At 42.8% G+C, this 17,301-nt stretch overlaps 1 protein-coding gene across 2 annotated transcripts in view; it reads right to left on the bottom strand.

Moving 5' to 3' along the window:
* Positions 1-17,301, bottom strand: part of LOC147747824 (uncharacterized) — a 325,452-nt gene that overhangs the window by 159,284 nt on the left and 148,867 nt on the right. For both annotated transcript variants that reach the window (XM_086956286.1, XM_086956292.1), the window contains exons 2-3: positions 15,497-15,597; positions 10,631-10,778 (exon numbers count right to left, since the gene is read on the bottom strand). In XM_086956286.1, coding sequence (XP_086812412.1) covers positions 10,631-10,778; positions 15,497-15,597 — 249 coding nt within the window. The remainder of the gene's footprint in view (positions 1-10,630; positions 10,779-15,496; positions 15,598-17,301) is intronic.

The following is a 17,301-nucleotide window of genomic DNA, read 5'->3' as shown; positions in this document are numbered from 1 at the left end:
TCATCTGACTCATACTCTCTTACTCATTCTCACTCATACTCTCTCCCACGTACTGTTACTCATACACATACCCATAATCACTGGTTCTCACTCTCACGTACAGACACATTACACACACTCATCCTTTCACACTCACCGACTCTGGGCCTTGGTGCAACTCATTGACACTCTCAAACAGACACACACCCACACATACACACACACTTTCACTTAATCTAATTTCCCCTATATCACTCACAAAGACATAGACACTTGTTTTTATTTTTATTTATTTATTGAGATTATATTTAGGCCGCACATTACCCGAAGGTGTCAGAGTGCTTTACAAAAGAACCAGTTGCGACACATAAGGATTTAGGATTACATGAGTTACATTAAAGATACAAACAGGATAAACATTGCAAATGTACAAGTTGTAAAGTCACACAGGGACGAGATACAAACGGAAAAAAATTGCAAATGTACAAGTTGTAAAGTCACTCAAGGAAGAGATACAAATGGCTAAACTCTAAGAATCAAATAGGAATGGTAGTGAGTAAAAGGTCTACTACATATACTAGTGGTTAGAGTTATCTCTATATACATATATATATATATATACACAAATAGATTTGCTTCTAGTGTGTCAGGATCTGTAGTTTGCCATGGGCGTCCTTCCCAATGCCAAGAATTATTGCCAATATGCCAGCAGCAGCACAATACCTTGAGTGCCACAATAAGCCCAGCAATATATTGAGTATGCCATGACAAGCGACAGACTCACAATCATAAAACACACAAACAGACACACTCTCACTCACTCCCACTCTCACTTTCACTGATTCTCACTTCCTCTCACAATCACTCTCTTCCCCATCACTCATCTGACTCATACTCTCTTACTCATTCTCACTCATACTCTCTCCCACGTACTGTTACTCATACACATACCCATAATCACTGGTTCTCACTCTCACGTACAGACACATTACACACACTCATCCTTTCACACTCACCGACTCTGGGCCTTGGTGCAACTCATTGACACTCTCAAACAGACACACACCCACACATACACACACACTTTCACTTAATCTAATTTCCCCTATATCACTCACAAAGACATAGACACTTGTTTTTATTTTTATTTATTTATTGAGATTATATTTAGCCCGCACATTACCCGAAGGTGTCAGAGTGCTTTACAAAAGAACCAGTTGCGACACATAAGGATTTAGGATTACATGAGTTACATTAAAGATACAAACAGGATAAACATTGCAAATGTACAAGTTGTAAAGTCACACAGGGAAGAGATACAAACGGAAAAAAATTGCAAATGTACAAGTTGTAAAGTCACTCAAGGAAGAGATACAAATGGCTAAACTCTAAGAATCAAATAGGAATGGTAGTGAGTAAAAGGTCTACTACATATACTAGTAGTTAGAGTGATCTCTCTCTCTCTATATATATATATATATATATATATATATATATATATATATATATATATATATATATATATATATATATATATATATATATATATATATATATACACAAATAGATTTGCTCAGGATTCCATTTTACCAGCGATTAGGCTTGGACAAGTATATATCACATATTTACAGAGTGAAAAGAGAAGTAAAAAGAAATAAAAAGACCTGGGTTGTAGGCATCGATGGAAACCATCTCACTATGGCAAGATGCAACCAGGTCAAGACCCAAAATAGCAGGAGAGCAGAGTTAAATTAAGTGCGGTCAGAGGGGGGACGCAGTCACAGCACCAAGGGAGGGCAGTAGAATGTCTGCTGTTTCGCAAGATGGTGGACCAAGGACAAGAGCGATATTTTTTTTACTTACCTTACCTTCTGTGAAGGCAACTCAGAGGCTCCATGGCAGAAGCAGAGCAGGAAGCTGGTGCTGGACTTCGGACCCAGCAAGCCATGATTCCCAGCGAGGAGCCAGACAGCGCAGCAAGGCCCGGTTTGACAACGGGAAGCCCTGCCTCCATACCTCTCCTAGCTTCTTGGTAGGACTGGAAGCACAGCCTTTAGAGAGCTAGAACAGTGCTGCGGATCCTGCCCCTGCTGCTCCGTGTGGCTTCTCATTGGCCTCAGGAATATACTAAGGTGAGCTCGAACAGCCACATTGTTGCAGTTATACATTTATGTCTGAGGCATGTGAAGTATGTCTGCTAAATAAAATGGATTGCTGCTGTGTAAGGGGATTGCAATGGGACTATTGCACAATTCAGCCATCCACCTACAAAGAGCTGTGTTTTAAACAAGACTCTGTAGGTGAATCAATGCTCAGCTCACCCTCCTCAGGAGCATGGAATTGAGACCATGAGAGCTGATCTCAAAAGCTGAGTTTTCATGAACACTGCTTAACGCCTTAACCGCGGCGGCAATTCTGCCGCGGTGCGGGCATTCTATTGGGTGGGCGGGGCTGCCACCGCCAACGGTCGTGCGCAGCACCAGGGAGGGAGTGCACGGAAGAGGTTAATTAAGTATTGCACAGTGTTGCGAAAGGGGGCACAATTTAGGCCCTTACAGGAGGCAGGGCTGCACACTGAAACCGCTGACAAGGAGCTACCACTGGTGTTAATCTTAGTCAAATGGGAAAAGAAATTCCCCTATTATATTCACTATCTCCATCTTTGCTGTTTCAAATTGTTGGCATGCACGCACACGGCTCAAGGCACATCGTTGAAGCTATGAGTCATGTACTCCCAGAGGCCTTCTTGTGTGTTTCGCATTTTGGAACCTGGTTGGCAGGTACTTATTACTTTGGCTGTAGGGAGGTTCCTTGTTGTGTATAGCTAATTTCTGCGTCTATTCTGGGCTTCTGCTCCAGAGCATGGTATGTCTCATGCATAGGTTTTAAAATGTAGTTCTACTCCACATTTCATTCACAGAATTGGCAGAGCTTCGCGGAATAGTGACAAATGGAAGTTGGATCTATTTACTGCAGAGTTTAATTGAAGTATGAACATTCTTTGTTTCAGATCCAACCACACTTACCTGCAGACCAGAGATTTCTGGAACTGGCCGGGGAACTCACTCAAAGCCTAGTCTGCAGCTTGTTGGTCAACGACCAGGTCAGCAGAGGCAGTAGCCTATGTTCCCCTTTTGGAGGACTGTCTGTTACATTTTGAGGGTTTCATGTCTTCATTGAAGGCACTCATCCTTTGCCAGCTGGCGCTCTGATAGAAGGGCCAACTCGGCCATTTGTTTTGTTTACTGAAAATATATACTCCAAAATTGTGGCCTTGACACAGGGACTTTTTCTTTTCATGCATGGGGCATTCACTCCAAAGAGAGATATTTAGCCAGTGCTTAATTTGTAAAAGAATGACAGCTAGTGTCCAAAGCTCTGCTCAGAAGCTGTGGACCATGCATTTACATTCTGGTGTACCAGATATAAAGGCTGTGTAGTCTTAAATGCACTTCATGCCTCTTTATTCACTATAAGACACTCTGTGTCCCATTATCTCACCCTAGCAGGAACATGCTTTCTCCGTTTATGATGGCTGTTCTTTCTCTTCTTCTGTCTTTCCGCTTTGAGTTTTTTCCCTCTGTTGCTCTCAGTAAATGTCTGATGAGAAAAAATAAATACCGGTCCCCAAAAATGAATGCCCGTGGCCTCACCATCAAACATCGGCTTAAATTAAGCAGTGTATTGACCATGGTGATAAATAACTCCTATTTTGACTTTTCAACTTTTAAGTGGGGCATAACATGCAGAATCAATATTTAACACACCAAATTCTGCATGTTTTGCAATTTTATAGGCATTTTCCCCCAATAAATGTCAATGGATTTGACCTGCTGGAATTTATCAAGGGAAAACATCAAGGATGTGTTGTAATGCTGATCCCAGTGGAAACTAGTATTTGTACAGGAATAGAAATTAGCCCTGAACATGTAATGAGGACCTAAACAGAGCAGAGGAACTATAGCTGCCAAGGTTTCAGATTGCTTATATGTGACATTTTCATAATTTCAGTGTAATTATGAATGACATTCAACGACTATGAGTAACACTTTCTTGTGAACAGTATAATGTCACCCACACTTGGTAGTAGCATGGTACAGCCCACAGCCTAGGTCGGACACCTGCTTACGGGCGAGGCGGCAGAGAAACAATAAATTAAACATAGACTCCCTGTCTTAGCCAACCTGGACTGGACCTCTTGGCTCCTCTCTGGCTGGCGATCAATCAAATAAATGGCATGATCAGATCATGATCATTTGACAGAGTCCGCCCAGGCTCTCTGCCATGTGGGGCCCAAGGCCGACTACAGGAGGTGGAGGGGCCCCAGCGTGGATCATGATCTCAGCTGCCTGATAGCTGAGCTCTGAAGCCTCATCGGAGGCTGTAACTTCACTTTACGGCTCATCATGATCATGACGCGTCACACACTCTTGAAAGTGAATTAAATTATTGGAGAAAGGGGTAGTGACACAAAAATAAATAAAATTATTAGGAGTATACTGGAGAAGGTAGTCAGTAAAATAGACTGGTCTGATCGCTAGGTCACATCTCATCCCGCCTCCTCCTTCTCCTTGTACAGGTGTATTATTAGGCCCCTCTTTTAGTGCAGTTTAGACTGACCCAGTTTTTGGCATGTGTTTCGAAGCTTCGTTTTGCGGCAGGACATCCACATCTGTTTGATACTATTGTTTGAGCGGGGAGTGTTTATTACATTAATTAGGCGGGTGTGTTGTTTTGTGTTTCGGTCTTCAAATCTCCAAACTTCTTTTGTCTCGGATATGAGTTTCTGTGATAGCAGGATATTTCCATGTCATAATTAGGGCTCCCAGTTTTATGGTATTTATTTTTTTAACATTTCTGACTGTATTTATCCGTATTTATTTTCTGGCCAGCTTATTGGCATTTATCCATATTTATTTTGTGCTTTGTGAACAGATGAGGTGATAACTCCTATATTTCTGCATTTATGTAACAGAGATACATGCACACATACTTTGATGCCTGTAAGGTTTTAGCACAATACACTGCCAAAAATAATAAAATAAGTAACCTTTGTAAAAAAAAATAGCATAATAGTCTAATACATGTTGAGACATACAGTAATTTAAGCAAATCTCATTCAGTTTTGTAACTACTCATGCTGCCATTAAATACAGCTATTGGCCTGAAAGCCGTCAATCTCAGGATAGAGAGTCACTCAAAGGAAACCAAAGTATCTGTACTTTTCAGCTTCTAAAGATAAATACATAAAGGAAACACAATGATTTGTGGCTGTTTTTATCTGTAAAAAGCTGTAATAACGAAACAGAGAGCCCTAGTCATAATATATTCCTCGTTTCAACGTTGTGTTTCCTTCCCTCCCCCTCCTCCTCCTCCCCCCGTGATTCTTTGATTTAATTGATGTAACTATGTAACCTGTAACTCGATGATCCTCATGGAAAGCGCTCTGATACCTCTGGGTCTAGCCAGCGCTATATAAAACTTCTCAAATCAAAAAAATATATTGCAAATCCTTTACCTCCCATTGTACACAAGCGCCATCTTGTGGCCTTTGAAAAACAGCCGTCAGAGGTCATGCGTTCGTCCCAGCAAAGGAGAAACTGGAACGACACAGTTTTATCGCACTTCAGTGCGTGACAATCTCATATATTGTGGTAATGCGGGACAATTACTGGAAATGAGTATTTCTAACGAGAGATGATTGGCACTTGTCAGGGCTGAATCTGTGAGGCAGAAGCAGTGGTAAATTACAGTGATACTCCTCCTCCTTCAGCCTCTAAATGGCCCTCTGCTTTGTGAATGTTAAATGAATAAAATGAAATCTCTCTCCTACACTCTGGCTGATCACAAAATAGTGCAAATTGAACTATTTTGTAAAATACTTTCAAGACAGAGGGAGACGGCACAGCACTTACAGCTTGCCCAGAAGTCTAGACTTCAGGAGAAGCATTCATATGCTGCTTCAGAACCAGGGCTGGCTTTAGCGCTGATGTGGCCAAGCTCAACAATCACTGTTGGTCCTCCCCCGTATGACCTCCTTCTCTAAGGATTGCATCCAAGGATGCCCTCATCTCTCCACAGTCCCTCTCTCAGATGTATTACATTTCTTTTTTTTTTTTACAGTTTTATAAAGCGCGAATTTGACACAAATCGGGTATGAGAGCGCTGTACATAGCACCAGTTGCATTACGTGAGGACACATTCATTTTAGTTTGGCACGGGGAGTTTAAGTGATTTGCCCAGAATCACAGGATGTTTAGCATCATTGCCAAGTCTGGAACCCTGTTCCCCAGATTTGAGGTCGACCGCCCTAGCCATTAGGCCAACTCCTCGGCCCTTTTATAGAGCTACATATACCAAGGTAGGGTGGTAGAGCGCGTTACATCACACACACATTATACAGAGACAATTAATCGTATGCGTGTGAATCAGTGTATTGGAAATGTTACATAGGACACTGTGGACTGACAGATGACACTGTCAAGAACACTAAGGCCCTCATTACAGTTTGGTTGGAGTAGGGAAGGGTATATTCTATACGTAGGAAATGTTATTAGCCCAGGGTGAGATATTTACTTTTGTGTGGTAAATACTTCCTATTCTGAGTTTTCAACTTCAGAATGAGGCATACCATGCAGTGTCCATACTTACTACACCGAATTCGACATATTTTTGATTAATTACTGGTCTTTTTCCTTTCATATAGATTTTGGCACATTTGTTTTGCTAGAATCTATCAGGGGAAAACTGCGAGGGTGTGACTTTTACACAACTCATAATTCTTATCCATGTGCAAACAAGTTTCAACAGGGATCGGAATGTAGCACTTAACTCGTTTTGAGCGCCCAAATCATAAATAGTCCATTGAGCTTAGTGGAGCAGGGTTGAGGCTATAACAGCAAGGTGTGTCCTGTTCACAAGTGGCTCTATTTACCATGATAGATGTGCTTTGACTGTGAATGACCTTTTTCTGGCACTTCCTGCTGTTTGCAACTCACAATCGCGCCACCCTTCTGTTGAAAGAACCTGTCTGTACACCACTGTAAGTTGATAGAAGGAATCTGATCCATACAAGAAATTCAGAGCGGGCTGTCGCATCTATGTTTTTAGGTGCTCTGCACACGCAAAACCTGCCCCGGCCCGTACATGCCACACTTCACTGAATTCAGCATCACAGCCCTTCCTTTCCAGGGCTCCGGACTGCCCAGTTCATGGGTGTGTATCTCATTCAGTTCGGGTCTTTTCTATTCATTCTGGTACTTGTAGGCCAGTAGTTATAATAGAATTCCAATTATTTATAAGGCAACTGGACTGGATCAACTACTCAAGCATGTGGTTGACACTTGAGAGCTTGACTTTCCTAGGACTCAAAGTCATTTACAGACACCTCCACTTTGCCAACTTTTACATCCTTGCTCCACCCCAACCAAAAAATGGTCTGGGAAGATAGATACTCTACTGTACAAGACCCCATTTTGTGGGACCGCCTGAAGCTCTAAGGCAAACTCTTTCTAAACCATATCTCCTCTCATCACGCAGCCTCCCAAAACCTTTCACCTACCACGTCTAGATGCCAAACAACTAGCCACCACAACCAGAGACAACCAAAGGCAACATGTTGTAATGAGCAAGTAAGTGTCACAGCAAAACAATAGTATCTAGAAAGCGATGAGCCTCCCTTAAGAGCATAGTCTATTAGCTGAGGCTCTGCAAACAGCCAAGCGTGTATTAGCTATCAGCCACATCTGGAGTATCATTGAAGCCTGATGTGCCAAACAAACGGGGGGCAAAAAGCACTATGGAGCTAACAAGGTTGATGTGGCAACTACCATGATGAAGCAAGAAGGCCCTACCTAACAACCATGATATGAGTAACGCATAGGCAGGAGCAAGTGATGGCCATATCCTAGAGCAGGCTGTGACTGTTGAGCAATATCCGAGGCAGGTACCACCATTAACCATGTTAACACTGGTTCCCTAGTCCCCGCGGTATTGTTGCATTGAACAGGCTAGCCGAAATTCTGTTTGTACATTTGATTCTCCAACGGTAGCAATGTTGAGCTGCCAAGGCATATTACTGGCTTTAAGAGGGCCTTCAGAATGGCATAATTACTCACAGCCACAGTAAACTTAGAGTCTAATTGGGGCCAGATGTTTGGGAAAGAAAATATTGTTATTTATAGTATAGAGGTGTGGTGCAGGTGAAATGATGACCGGAAACCAGAAGATCCTAGCAGCGTCTGTGATGGAGAGACCAATAGATGGAATGAATCATAAGTCAGGCAGGACTAATGCAGCAATGCACTTATGATAGTTCCCACTCGCGCCCACTCCTGGCAAGGGTATCCCATACATAACAGAAAACATTGTTTTGAAATCTCTAGAGTAATGTTCTGAAACAGCAATAGCTCAGAACAGAACTGGAAATGGGACCCACCTGCAGAAGCAGGGGCCCTTGCTGGCCAAGGGAGCTAAAAGACATTTTAAATGAGAGTTTGTTCAGAAAACAGGACGTGGATAACTCCTGGCTGGAAGCGACACACAATTATTTCTGGGTGTTAGCTTGACAGGTTAGTCAAGGTTCAGGGTGCCAGTGGTGCTGATAAATGCTAGCACTAACCACGGGTGAGCACACAACTTCAGACAACTACAGTATAGAAATGGCAAGCCCCTGAGTGTTTATGGCATCTCCGGGTTCAAGGACACCCGCTGGGAAATGGGGCACCCAGCAGAAGTGGGGTCAGATCGGTATAGTTTGTGGTGATAACGTGAGAACCATAGGTCACAGAACGATGATCAAAATGGACCCGAGTTCAGTGCAACTAAATTCACAAGGTAAAAGCAATCGCCTATGTCTTTGGAGCAAACAGGTTTGGAACTGGTTATAATGATATCGCAGGACGTATTTTTAGGCTGACTTGATTTCAAAGGGATTTAGGTATTTAGGTATTGACTGAATACAGTGTCGTCTGGGTAAACTCAGTCCACTGCTGCATATGGGACCAGGCACACAGTACTGCGTTTAGGTCAAGTCAACAGGGAGCAGGTTGAACAAAAAGGCCCAGCAGGCAGACACAATTCTTTTGGGACCTCTGTGCAACCCTTGATGATAGCTTTGATGTTCAGTCATGAGTGCAGGTCAGCCAGGCTGAGACCCTTATGGCTGCTGGCCTGTTTCTGACATTAATTTAGTCCTCCAGACTAAGCCACTTCTGTTCCTTCTTGGTCTAAGCAGATCCTCTCCTTTCAGAGAAATCCAGCTTCAGGTGCAGGCAGGAGACAGCAGCATCAATGTCGTCCTTTGGCTTCTAGGTTTGTCCCAGCACTGAGGACAACAGCAACACCATCCTGTTTCTGGCACAACAACTACTCCGAAATGCTGCACAGCTCCTTTTCAAAGTCCAAAATAAGCATTATGTACTGACCTATACAGAAATTGGAGACATTGGTAGTAAAATGGTCTCTACTTCAAAGATACGCCATCTTCAAAATTCACCTCTCCAACACATCAGACCAGGTAGCATCCTCATAGATATTTTCATGGGCTTTATACTATAGAGGGAGTGAGCAGCAACTGATGGACAATGGGGTGTGGTCAGGGAGCCAATGACATACCCCCCAACAAGGAGTCAAAGACATACTCCCCAACAATAGACAGACGGTTGCCAGGTAGAACAGGTCTTGCTCTTAACATGGCATGCAAAAAGGTCTCCCATGTGCTGGTTCTTTTCTTGTCCCATATATATATATTTCAGCCTAGAAACCAGAGGAAGGAGTGAGGGTGGGAACAGATACAGGGTCTCTGAGGTGCAGGCCAGAGGGGCTTTTTCCCAGGACGATGGAACCCAGACTGACATTCCTCATGCAGGATCATCATTTTGCGAACAGTTACTGTGCCTTTAATGCAAACTACAAGGGTAAGTGTACGAACCCATGTATGGGAGACTGAACAGATTTTCATTAAAAGAGTCAATGAAATCCTCTCAAAAGTAAAAATAGCAGGACCCCATACCTAAGAAAATGTTGGCTAGTAGCCACCCTCCACTATAGGATGGGGTACACGAGAGGTGTAGCCCAATACAGAATAAAGGGTCAGATGTACTTATATTACATTCAGAAAAAGCAGTCATAAATTGGGTATTGACTTTTTGAGAATGTATTTGATTTTCTGTACTAACTTATGTATTAAAAAGTATATTCACAAAATATAGAATTGCAGGGGGTCACAGAATGACCCTTCTAATTATTACTCATTAGACAGATTGCAATTATCAACCTCCTGTAATTGGCTACAACTACAGGAATAGTGGCCTGCAATGGTCAACAGACCACCATCCCAGTGATCGCTTCCTAAATGGATCTTTAAAAATAAAAAAAACTGCCTGAATTCAGGGGCTGCAGAAAAAAAAGATTTCTATTTGTGTTAGTGTTCCTTCTGGTCCTTGTATCAGCACTGATGACATAAACGACATGTAGGTAGTTAATGTAGAATGTCGCACTAAGAGTTTCGAATAGTGAAAAAGATGATGGGAAGGTGAACACTACAGATACTTTTAAAGATCAGTTCTATTAGCACGGCCTGGAGAGGAACAGTACATTTAGGCCGTGTTACTTTGTTTCACAGTGACATGCCCTTGCCTGTTGCACTCACCTGGTGCATCTTCTGTGGTCCACGGCTCTGTTTGAAAGGGGAGACCACCAGATGATTCACTACCTGGGGTGCAAATCCCAGTGCCGGCGAATCGATGCTTGCAAAGCTGCAGGCGGGAGCCGTGATGCCGCTTGAAACCACCGGAACACTAGGACGAGAACAGACACTCTAAGTACAACTTATGGAACTATTAAAATGGCAGAAGTAGTGTAAATTCAGAGATCTGTGGGGCATATTATCAAGGGGGTTTATCTCCGCTTTTTTGGCTTTAAAAGCCAAGAAAGCGGAGATAAAATTATCTCCCTATTACCAAGCTGTCGCTAACACCAGTTAGCGACAGCTAGTAGGAGATAGCGACCATCTTGGGCCCCACTTTGCATGTCAGTGATATTTATCACTAATGAGATGCAAAGTGGGCGTGCCAAGATGTTAGAGACTGAAAACAGTCGCTAACATCGCTATCTCCTATTACCAACTTTTGGAGATATTCGCGCTAAGCGGGAATATCTCCAAAAGCTAACACCTGCCCTGAGCAGTTCTTAGCCATGTTATCCAATGGGAGGTGGATAACATGGCTAAGAGCATTTGCTCGATAATGCATGAATATCGCTGACTTTTCAGCGATATTCATGCATTTCGGCCGTTTTTTATCGCATTTGCGATAAACCTTGTTAATAGCAAGGTTTATCTGCGATAAAAATCGCCGATGTGCGGCGATAATTTTTGTCTCTAAACAAGTTAGAGACAAAAATTATCGCTAGTTGTTGGTAATATGCCCCTGAGTTCTTGGATCAAAGAATGCATATAAGGAGTGGGCAGTTGAGGTGTGCTATGTACGAGAAGGCCATGTGGTTGACATAGTATGCGTCTTCATATGGAAGTCGAGTTTGTAGATCGAGTAGTGTGATGGAGAGGTAAGTAGAGGACATTTGGGAACTGGTTGTATTAAATTAGGGACAGTGCTTAGATACTTGGTTGTCCTGAGCGGCATTTTGTAGAAGGTGCCTTATAAAGTCGAAAAGGGTGGGGATATGGAGTGACTTTAATCTTTGAGGGACTTTGAGGAAATAGGACCAGAGTTCCTGCCGATCCCACGCCCTCGTTGCAACAGTGCACATAGGCCATATTTCTTCCCGGTCTTCTGTAAGGTGATCACATTTGCATTTTTCAACATACTACATTTTCTTGTTTGTCTCTTTTGTCAAATCAAGCTTCTGCTTTCATATTTTGATTTATTTCTATAGAGATAATGGTTGAATTTTCAGCAATTAAGACTAGAAGGACATCTCATAAACTTTAACAGTCTTTATAAAATGTTCTAGAGATCTGAGAAGAGGTGTGTCAGTAGTGGTGCTCATTTGAGAAAATTGTCAGTTCTTTTAAGCCATAAGATTGTGAAATCTAGTTTTCACTCATCAGCCCCTTTATGGTAGAATGTAGTGTGTTCATGTGTTGACAAGAACTCCCAGCACGACTAACTCACTATCATTGTCATACATTTTTTTTATCCGAGTAGGGCACAATTCTGCATCTTCATAGATACGGAACAGGAGACATACTGAATAAACAAATCTGTCGTCTTAAATTTGTTTGATTCACTTTGTCTGATCACATATATATTTAGGAAACATCCTCCTGACTATGGTTCTTTTTTCTGGGATTGTGATCTTTCCCAATTTATTGAATATGACTATGAAAGGGGAATGTCCTGAGCCAAAAAAAAGCGCATTACCATACCTAAATGAGATAAAAAGACACTTCTACACCCCTGACTCAAACTCTGAACTGCCAAGAAAATGGGGAAGAGGAAAGCTGCAGGAGGGGTAAGAAAGATGAAGCAAAACCTCTGGGTATGAAAACTAGGATCCTTTCCTGCTACATGTTCATCCCGCTCCTCTGGCATGACTGAGGGGGCAATCCATCTGATACTTAGACTCCATTCTGAAACCCCCAAAATGCCCTGACTAAGGGAACCTTAAAATGAACCACATATTTATATTCTCAGGAGCAAAAACCTTAGAACTGTCCTAACTTAGCAAAATCTATCCAACGTGATGAACTGAATCTATGAACTGAATCTATGAACTTCATTGTCTGCATGTATATATGTATGGATGTACGTATGTATATATGTTTATTTGCATGTTTAGAGCAAGTTCCTTTCGAACAGCAGCATCAGCCCTAGAAGAGGACTGATGATCATTTACAAGAGATAAGTAATGCATAGGTTTCTATTTTGTGGGGAATTGCTTTTCCTTCCAAAATGTCTTCAATTGCAGTCTGTTGATAATTTATTGCTCTTCGCCTGAGGTGGTAACCTTCTAGGCCACGTATGCAGGATGTTGTTTCTAATGGTGTGAAGGTGATACAGCTAGTCCTTGTAGCCCACCACACGGCCAGGCTATTTTACCCTCACAAAGATGACTTTTATTACAAAGCAGATTACAGTGGATAAACCCCTACACCGTGGGCTCAAGGACATGCTGGACACAGACAACTGGAAATGGGATAGAGCCCAACCCCCCATCTTGAAAAGATGAACACAGTTGTGTGCTGAAGCTTTTGATACTGCTTGATATTAAGTTCAAGAACGTCCAGCTTGAACACCACTGATAAATTTTTTCCCAGATCTCTGGTGAATTTCGTAGAAATTGATAAAGTTTGTGTGATGTTCTTCTAGTACTAAGTGCAGAAAGTTTAACTACTGTCCTCATAAAAATTAATTGTGCAATAGATGTAGCACCCAGTCATACTCCGTCAATAGCCTTCAGGGCCTGATTGCAAGTAGCCCTGTTGGATGTGATAATTATCGGTTCGATTAAAGATCTGACATCGAGGTGTTCTGAATTAATCAAATGTGATAACTATCACATATTCTGATTTTTGTGTGTGCAAAAAACGTATTTTTGCTGCTTACCTCATCGAAATATGCATGTCATGGTAGACACCGGGCATTTTTCGTTTAACAAAGGATGCGATCTTTATCACACCTGGTGCTTACTTGGTGCAATAAACATCTCACCACTTGTAATTGGGAATCCTGTACAAAGTGACGTTTACGCAGGGGTCGCAATTTAATGAGCCCCTTATAATCAGGCCCTAAGTGTTGCATCTTGCACTACAAGATTGGAATAAAGCTGAAGTTGTAATTTTTATCGAAAAAAACTGCAGGTGAAGTTTAAGGTGCTTATATTTTTTGGGTGATATGATTAGCTCTTCCCTTTGATTTAGATTCCCTTATGTTTGGGGGTGTCGGATAACTGAATATTCTTTACCCTACTTGGAGGTATTTGAAAGATAAAGAAGAGCCATTTTTTTAAAAACGCGTAGACAATTACTTTTATGTTTTTGTGTTTTGTTTGCATAGAAAGTTGCCTGCTAGATCAAATAAATTGAGGAAGATGTTCTGAAAAAATACTTGATTTAAAGGAGTAGAATGTTTTAATGGAGGCTGAAAACACATTACTTCTGAAACATACTGTACATGTGGCATTTGAATGAATAAGCCAATCTTGCATGGCTGCAAAACTGTAGATATTTGATTTTGATATGCTCTCTGGTGTTTGAAGTGCGATTTAAGAGGAAAATGTCTGAAGGTAGTTTTATGAATTTGGATATCGTCTCTACATGTAGAATTGTGCAGGTACAAAGAAATTTAATAAAGGACATAAAAAAAGTGATAATTTTGAATTTAAGTAGAAAATAGATGTGGGAAGGGTGATGGTTTCTCGCTGATATGTTAATTAAGGTTGAGATTTCTTAAAGCTGGTCTGCCACATGGCCCACAGTATCCTTAACCTCATGCGCGCTAGCGGAATTCCGCTCCTGCGCTGAGATTTTTTAAATCGCACTTTACGTGACGAGCTGGGCTCGTCATCAGCGTGCGAGGAGGCTACGCCATGACGAGCCCAGCTCGTCATCAGCCTGGAAGGGGTTAAAAACATATATTAAGGAGTATAAGTGGTGTGTTTGAATACATACTTCCTCCTAAAATTCTAAAACGCACTTCTAGAGACACCACTGGGTCTGTTGTTCTGGAGATGTCCTCCCACCTACGCCACTCCAATGGGTGGCCCATTGATGAACTCCATATACAACAATGGCTTTTTGGGACATCAAACTGGCCTCCCAACTTCAACATTCCCCTCTCAATGGTCACTGGTCCTCTCCTATTTGAAAAGCTCCAATTGCGGAGTCTAAGACTGGCGGCTGCCTGCCTGTTATGCTCCTCGCTTATGTGTTAATGGTGGGTTCCCTCCCGCAGGCCCCCGCTGTCCAAGTTAGCACATGGCCTAGCATCAACACCACTCCAGTATCCATTTTCAGAAATCAAGATGGCCTTTCTCTAGCTGCACTCCCCTTAACAGTAACCAATGGTCTTGTTCTCCTTTTTTGATCATCAAGAACAGTTTAAGTTTAATTAAAGAGTCTCCACAGTGCTCCAACCTTTAGCATGGCCTAGAGATGTCCTCCCATATTCCCTCATGCTGTATCAATGGCAAATGATGGCTTCCCTCATCAAGGCCAGACTATAAATTATAATCGGCCCAGGCCTAAATGTTAAAACCACTCCCACTCTGCAGGAGACAGTGACTGGGATGGGGACATGACAGCTTGGTTGTTTAATGGCAGCCCATGAGCTCATAAAGCAGACCACTACCCTGCAGCCCTCTTAGAAATTTAAGAGTGGCAGAAAAGCCAGTCCGGCCTTGACTCCCATCCAGCACCTCTCTGAATCTGAGAATGTCTCCTTCTACACCCCCTCTCTGGATCTATAGATAGCCTTCTCCTGCATGCATGTCTCCCTAGTTGGCATCTGGACCACACTGATGACCCAGATGCATGGATGCTGCAGTCGAGTCTCACCTTCTCCTCAGCCTCGATTCGGCAGATGTGCAGGTCTTGTTTAAGGGCTGGGACAGGGGCTTGTCCACTCTAGGAATCCGGTCGATGATTACAACGGGAATCTGTGAAAGAGAGAGGATGCTTGTCACGCCACATCACGAAAGGATTCTTTAGTCCGAAATTAAGGACTTCACCTTCGAGAAGACCCTTTTGAATAGACAAACAGTCTGCCATGCTTGAAGAAAACATACACTATTTCCCACATTTTTTACTTTTTCGTGTGTGCCTAGTTTAGCATTAGAACTCTTTCCATGCATTTTTTCTTCACCTTTTAGGTGCATTTTTAACACACAAGCTTTGGTAAACTGCCTTCAACATCTGAACCTCTGGATGGGAGTTAGTGCTTTCTAAAATATACTACAACAGCAAAGGTGCAAAGTAAAATGCAAACGTTCAGCAAATTTCTGCTTTTTTGCTTTGGATTGGAGGCTTCCAGAGCAGAGCTCCCTCCCTCAATACATTATAGGTTGAGTGCTGAGTATAAGGGTAGATACAGGGGTACAGTGTGGTTGGGAAGACACAATTTTTGTTTACGAATATTGACCTGTGGGGAGGGAGGAGTTTCAGTGTTATGCAGAGTTGTTCTTGGACAAGATCTGTGATGCGGGTGTATGGTGAATGCGTGACCCGATTGAGTCCCTGGGGTATAGGGTGGGGAGGGGGGCTTGGCCTGGGCCTGCTGAGGGAAGAGAAGAATAGATGAGTGATAGGGCAGGATGCTTTACAATGGCTACTTTGAATGTGCACGGCCTGAATACCAATGACAATCCATACAGAGTGAATGACTATTTGCGCATAATGGGGGGCAGATCGCAATGCTGCAGGAAACACACCTCCTTGACACGGTAGTACAGAAACTGCAGAGGATGTAGAGGGGAGAATTTTTCGCCGCTACTCTTCAAGTTACATTTGGATGGCCCCAAAAGTCCCCTTTCAACTCCAAAGGTTCAAGGCCCGCATTGAAGGGCGTTTTGTGCTGGCACACAGTTCGCTCTATGTGGTGGAAATACGTTTTCCTAATATATATGCACTTAATGTTATATTGACCAAGAGTTTTTGGCATGATGGAGAGGGAGCTACTTCCATATAATGAGATACCACTGAGATGGGCAGGGAACTGTGCGTTAGAGGACTGTTGGACAGACATCCCCCTAGGCTGGTAACCAAACCCAATATGTTAGCGGAACTTAAGGTAACAATGGAGTCTTGCATTACAGGAATATTTGGAGAGAGACTCACCAAACATCATGCAATTTTTCTGTTTCATTCCAGCCCATGGTGCCTGCAGTAGGCTCGATAAGTTTCTGGTAATAGAGGGCTGTGCACCTTAGTTGTAGGGGGTGCACTATCAGGTGTGGTTTCCTTTGAATCATGCGCCATTGATACTGGAGTATGCAATGAGAGGGCAGCGCCCAAAGATACCACTTTGTCGACTCCGGCCTGAGGTGCTGCAAGACCCTGTGTTCTGGGAGGTGACACAGGAGGTGCTGTCGGGGTACTTCAGAGCCAATTGCCACTCAACTGCGCTCGGGGATATGAAATGGTGCACTCTGTAGTTGGTGATACAGGAGACTGCATGTCAAGAGTAGGGGGCACTGGGAGGCGGTTGGATCAAAGCCTTGAGGAGGGGTAATCGCTGTGCTCCATCTGCCTGACGAGGATCAATGTGGGTTCATGCTGGGACATGGAACTCACATGAATCTGAGAGGCCTCTTTCATGTACTGCATTCGGTTCAGGGGTCGGAAGCGCAGGCCGCTCTCTCAGA

This window comes from Lissotriton vulgaris, chromosome 1_1, assembly GCF_964263255.1.
Source record: "Lissotriton vulgaris chromosome 1_1, aLisVul1.2, whole genome shotgun sequence".
NCBI classification, from domain to species: domain Eukaryota; kingdom Metazoa; phylum Chordata; class Amphibia; order Caudata; family Salamandridae; genus Lissotriton; species Lissotriton vulgaris.
This window is presented reverse-complemented; position numbering and strand designations above follow the sequence as displayed.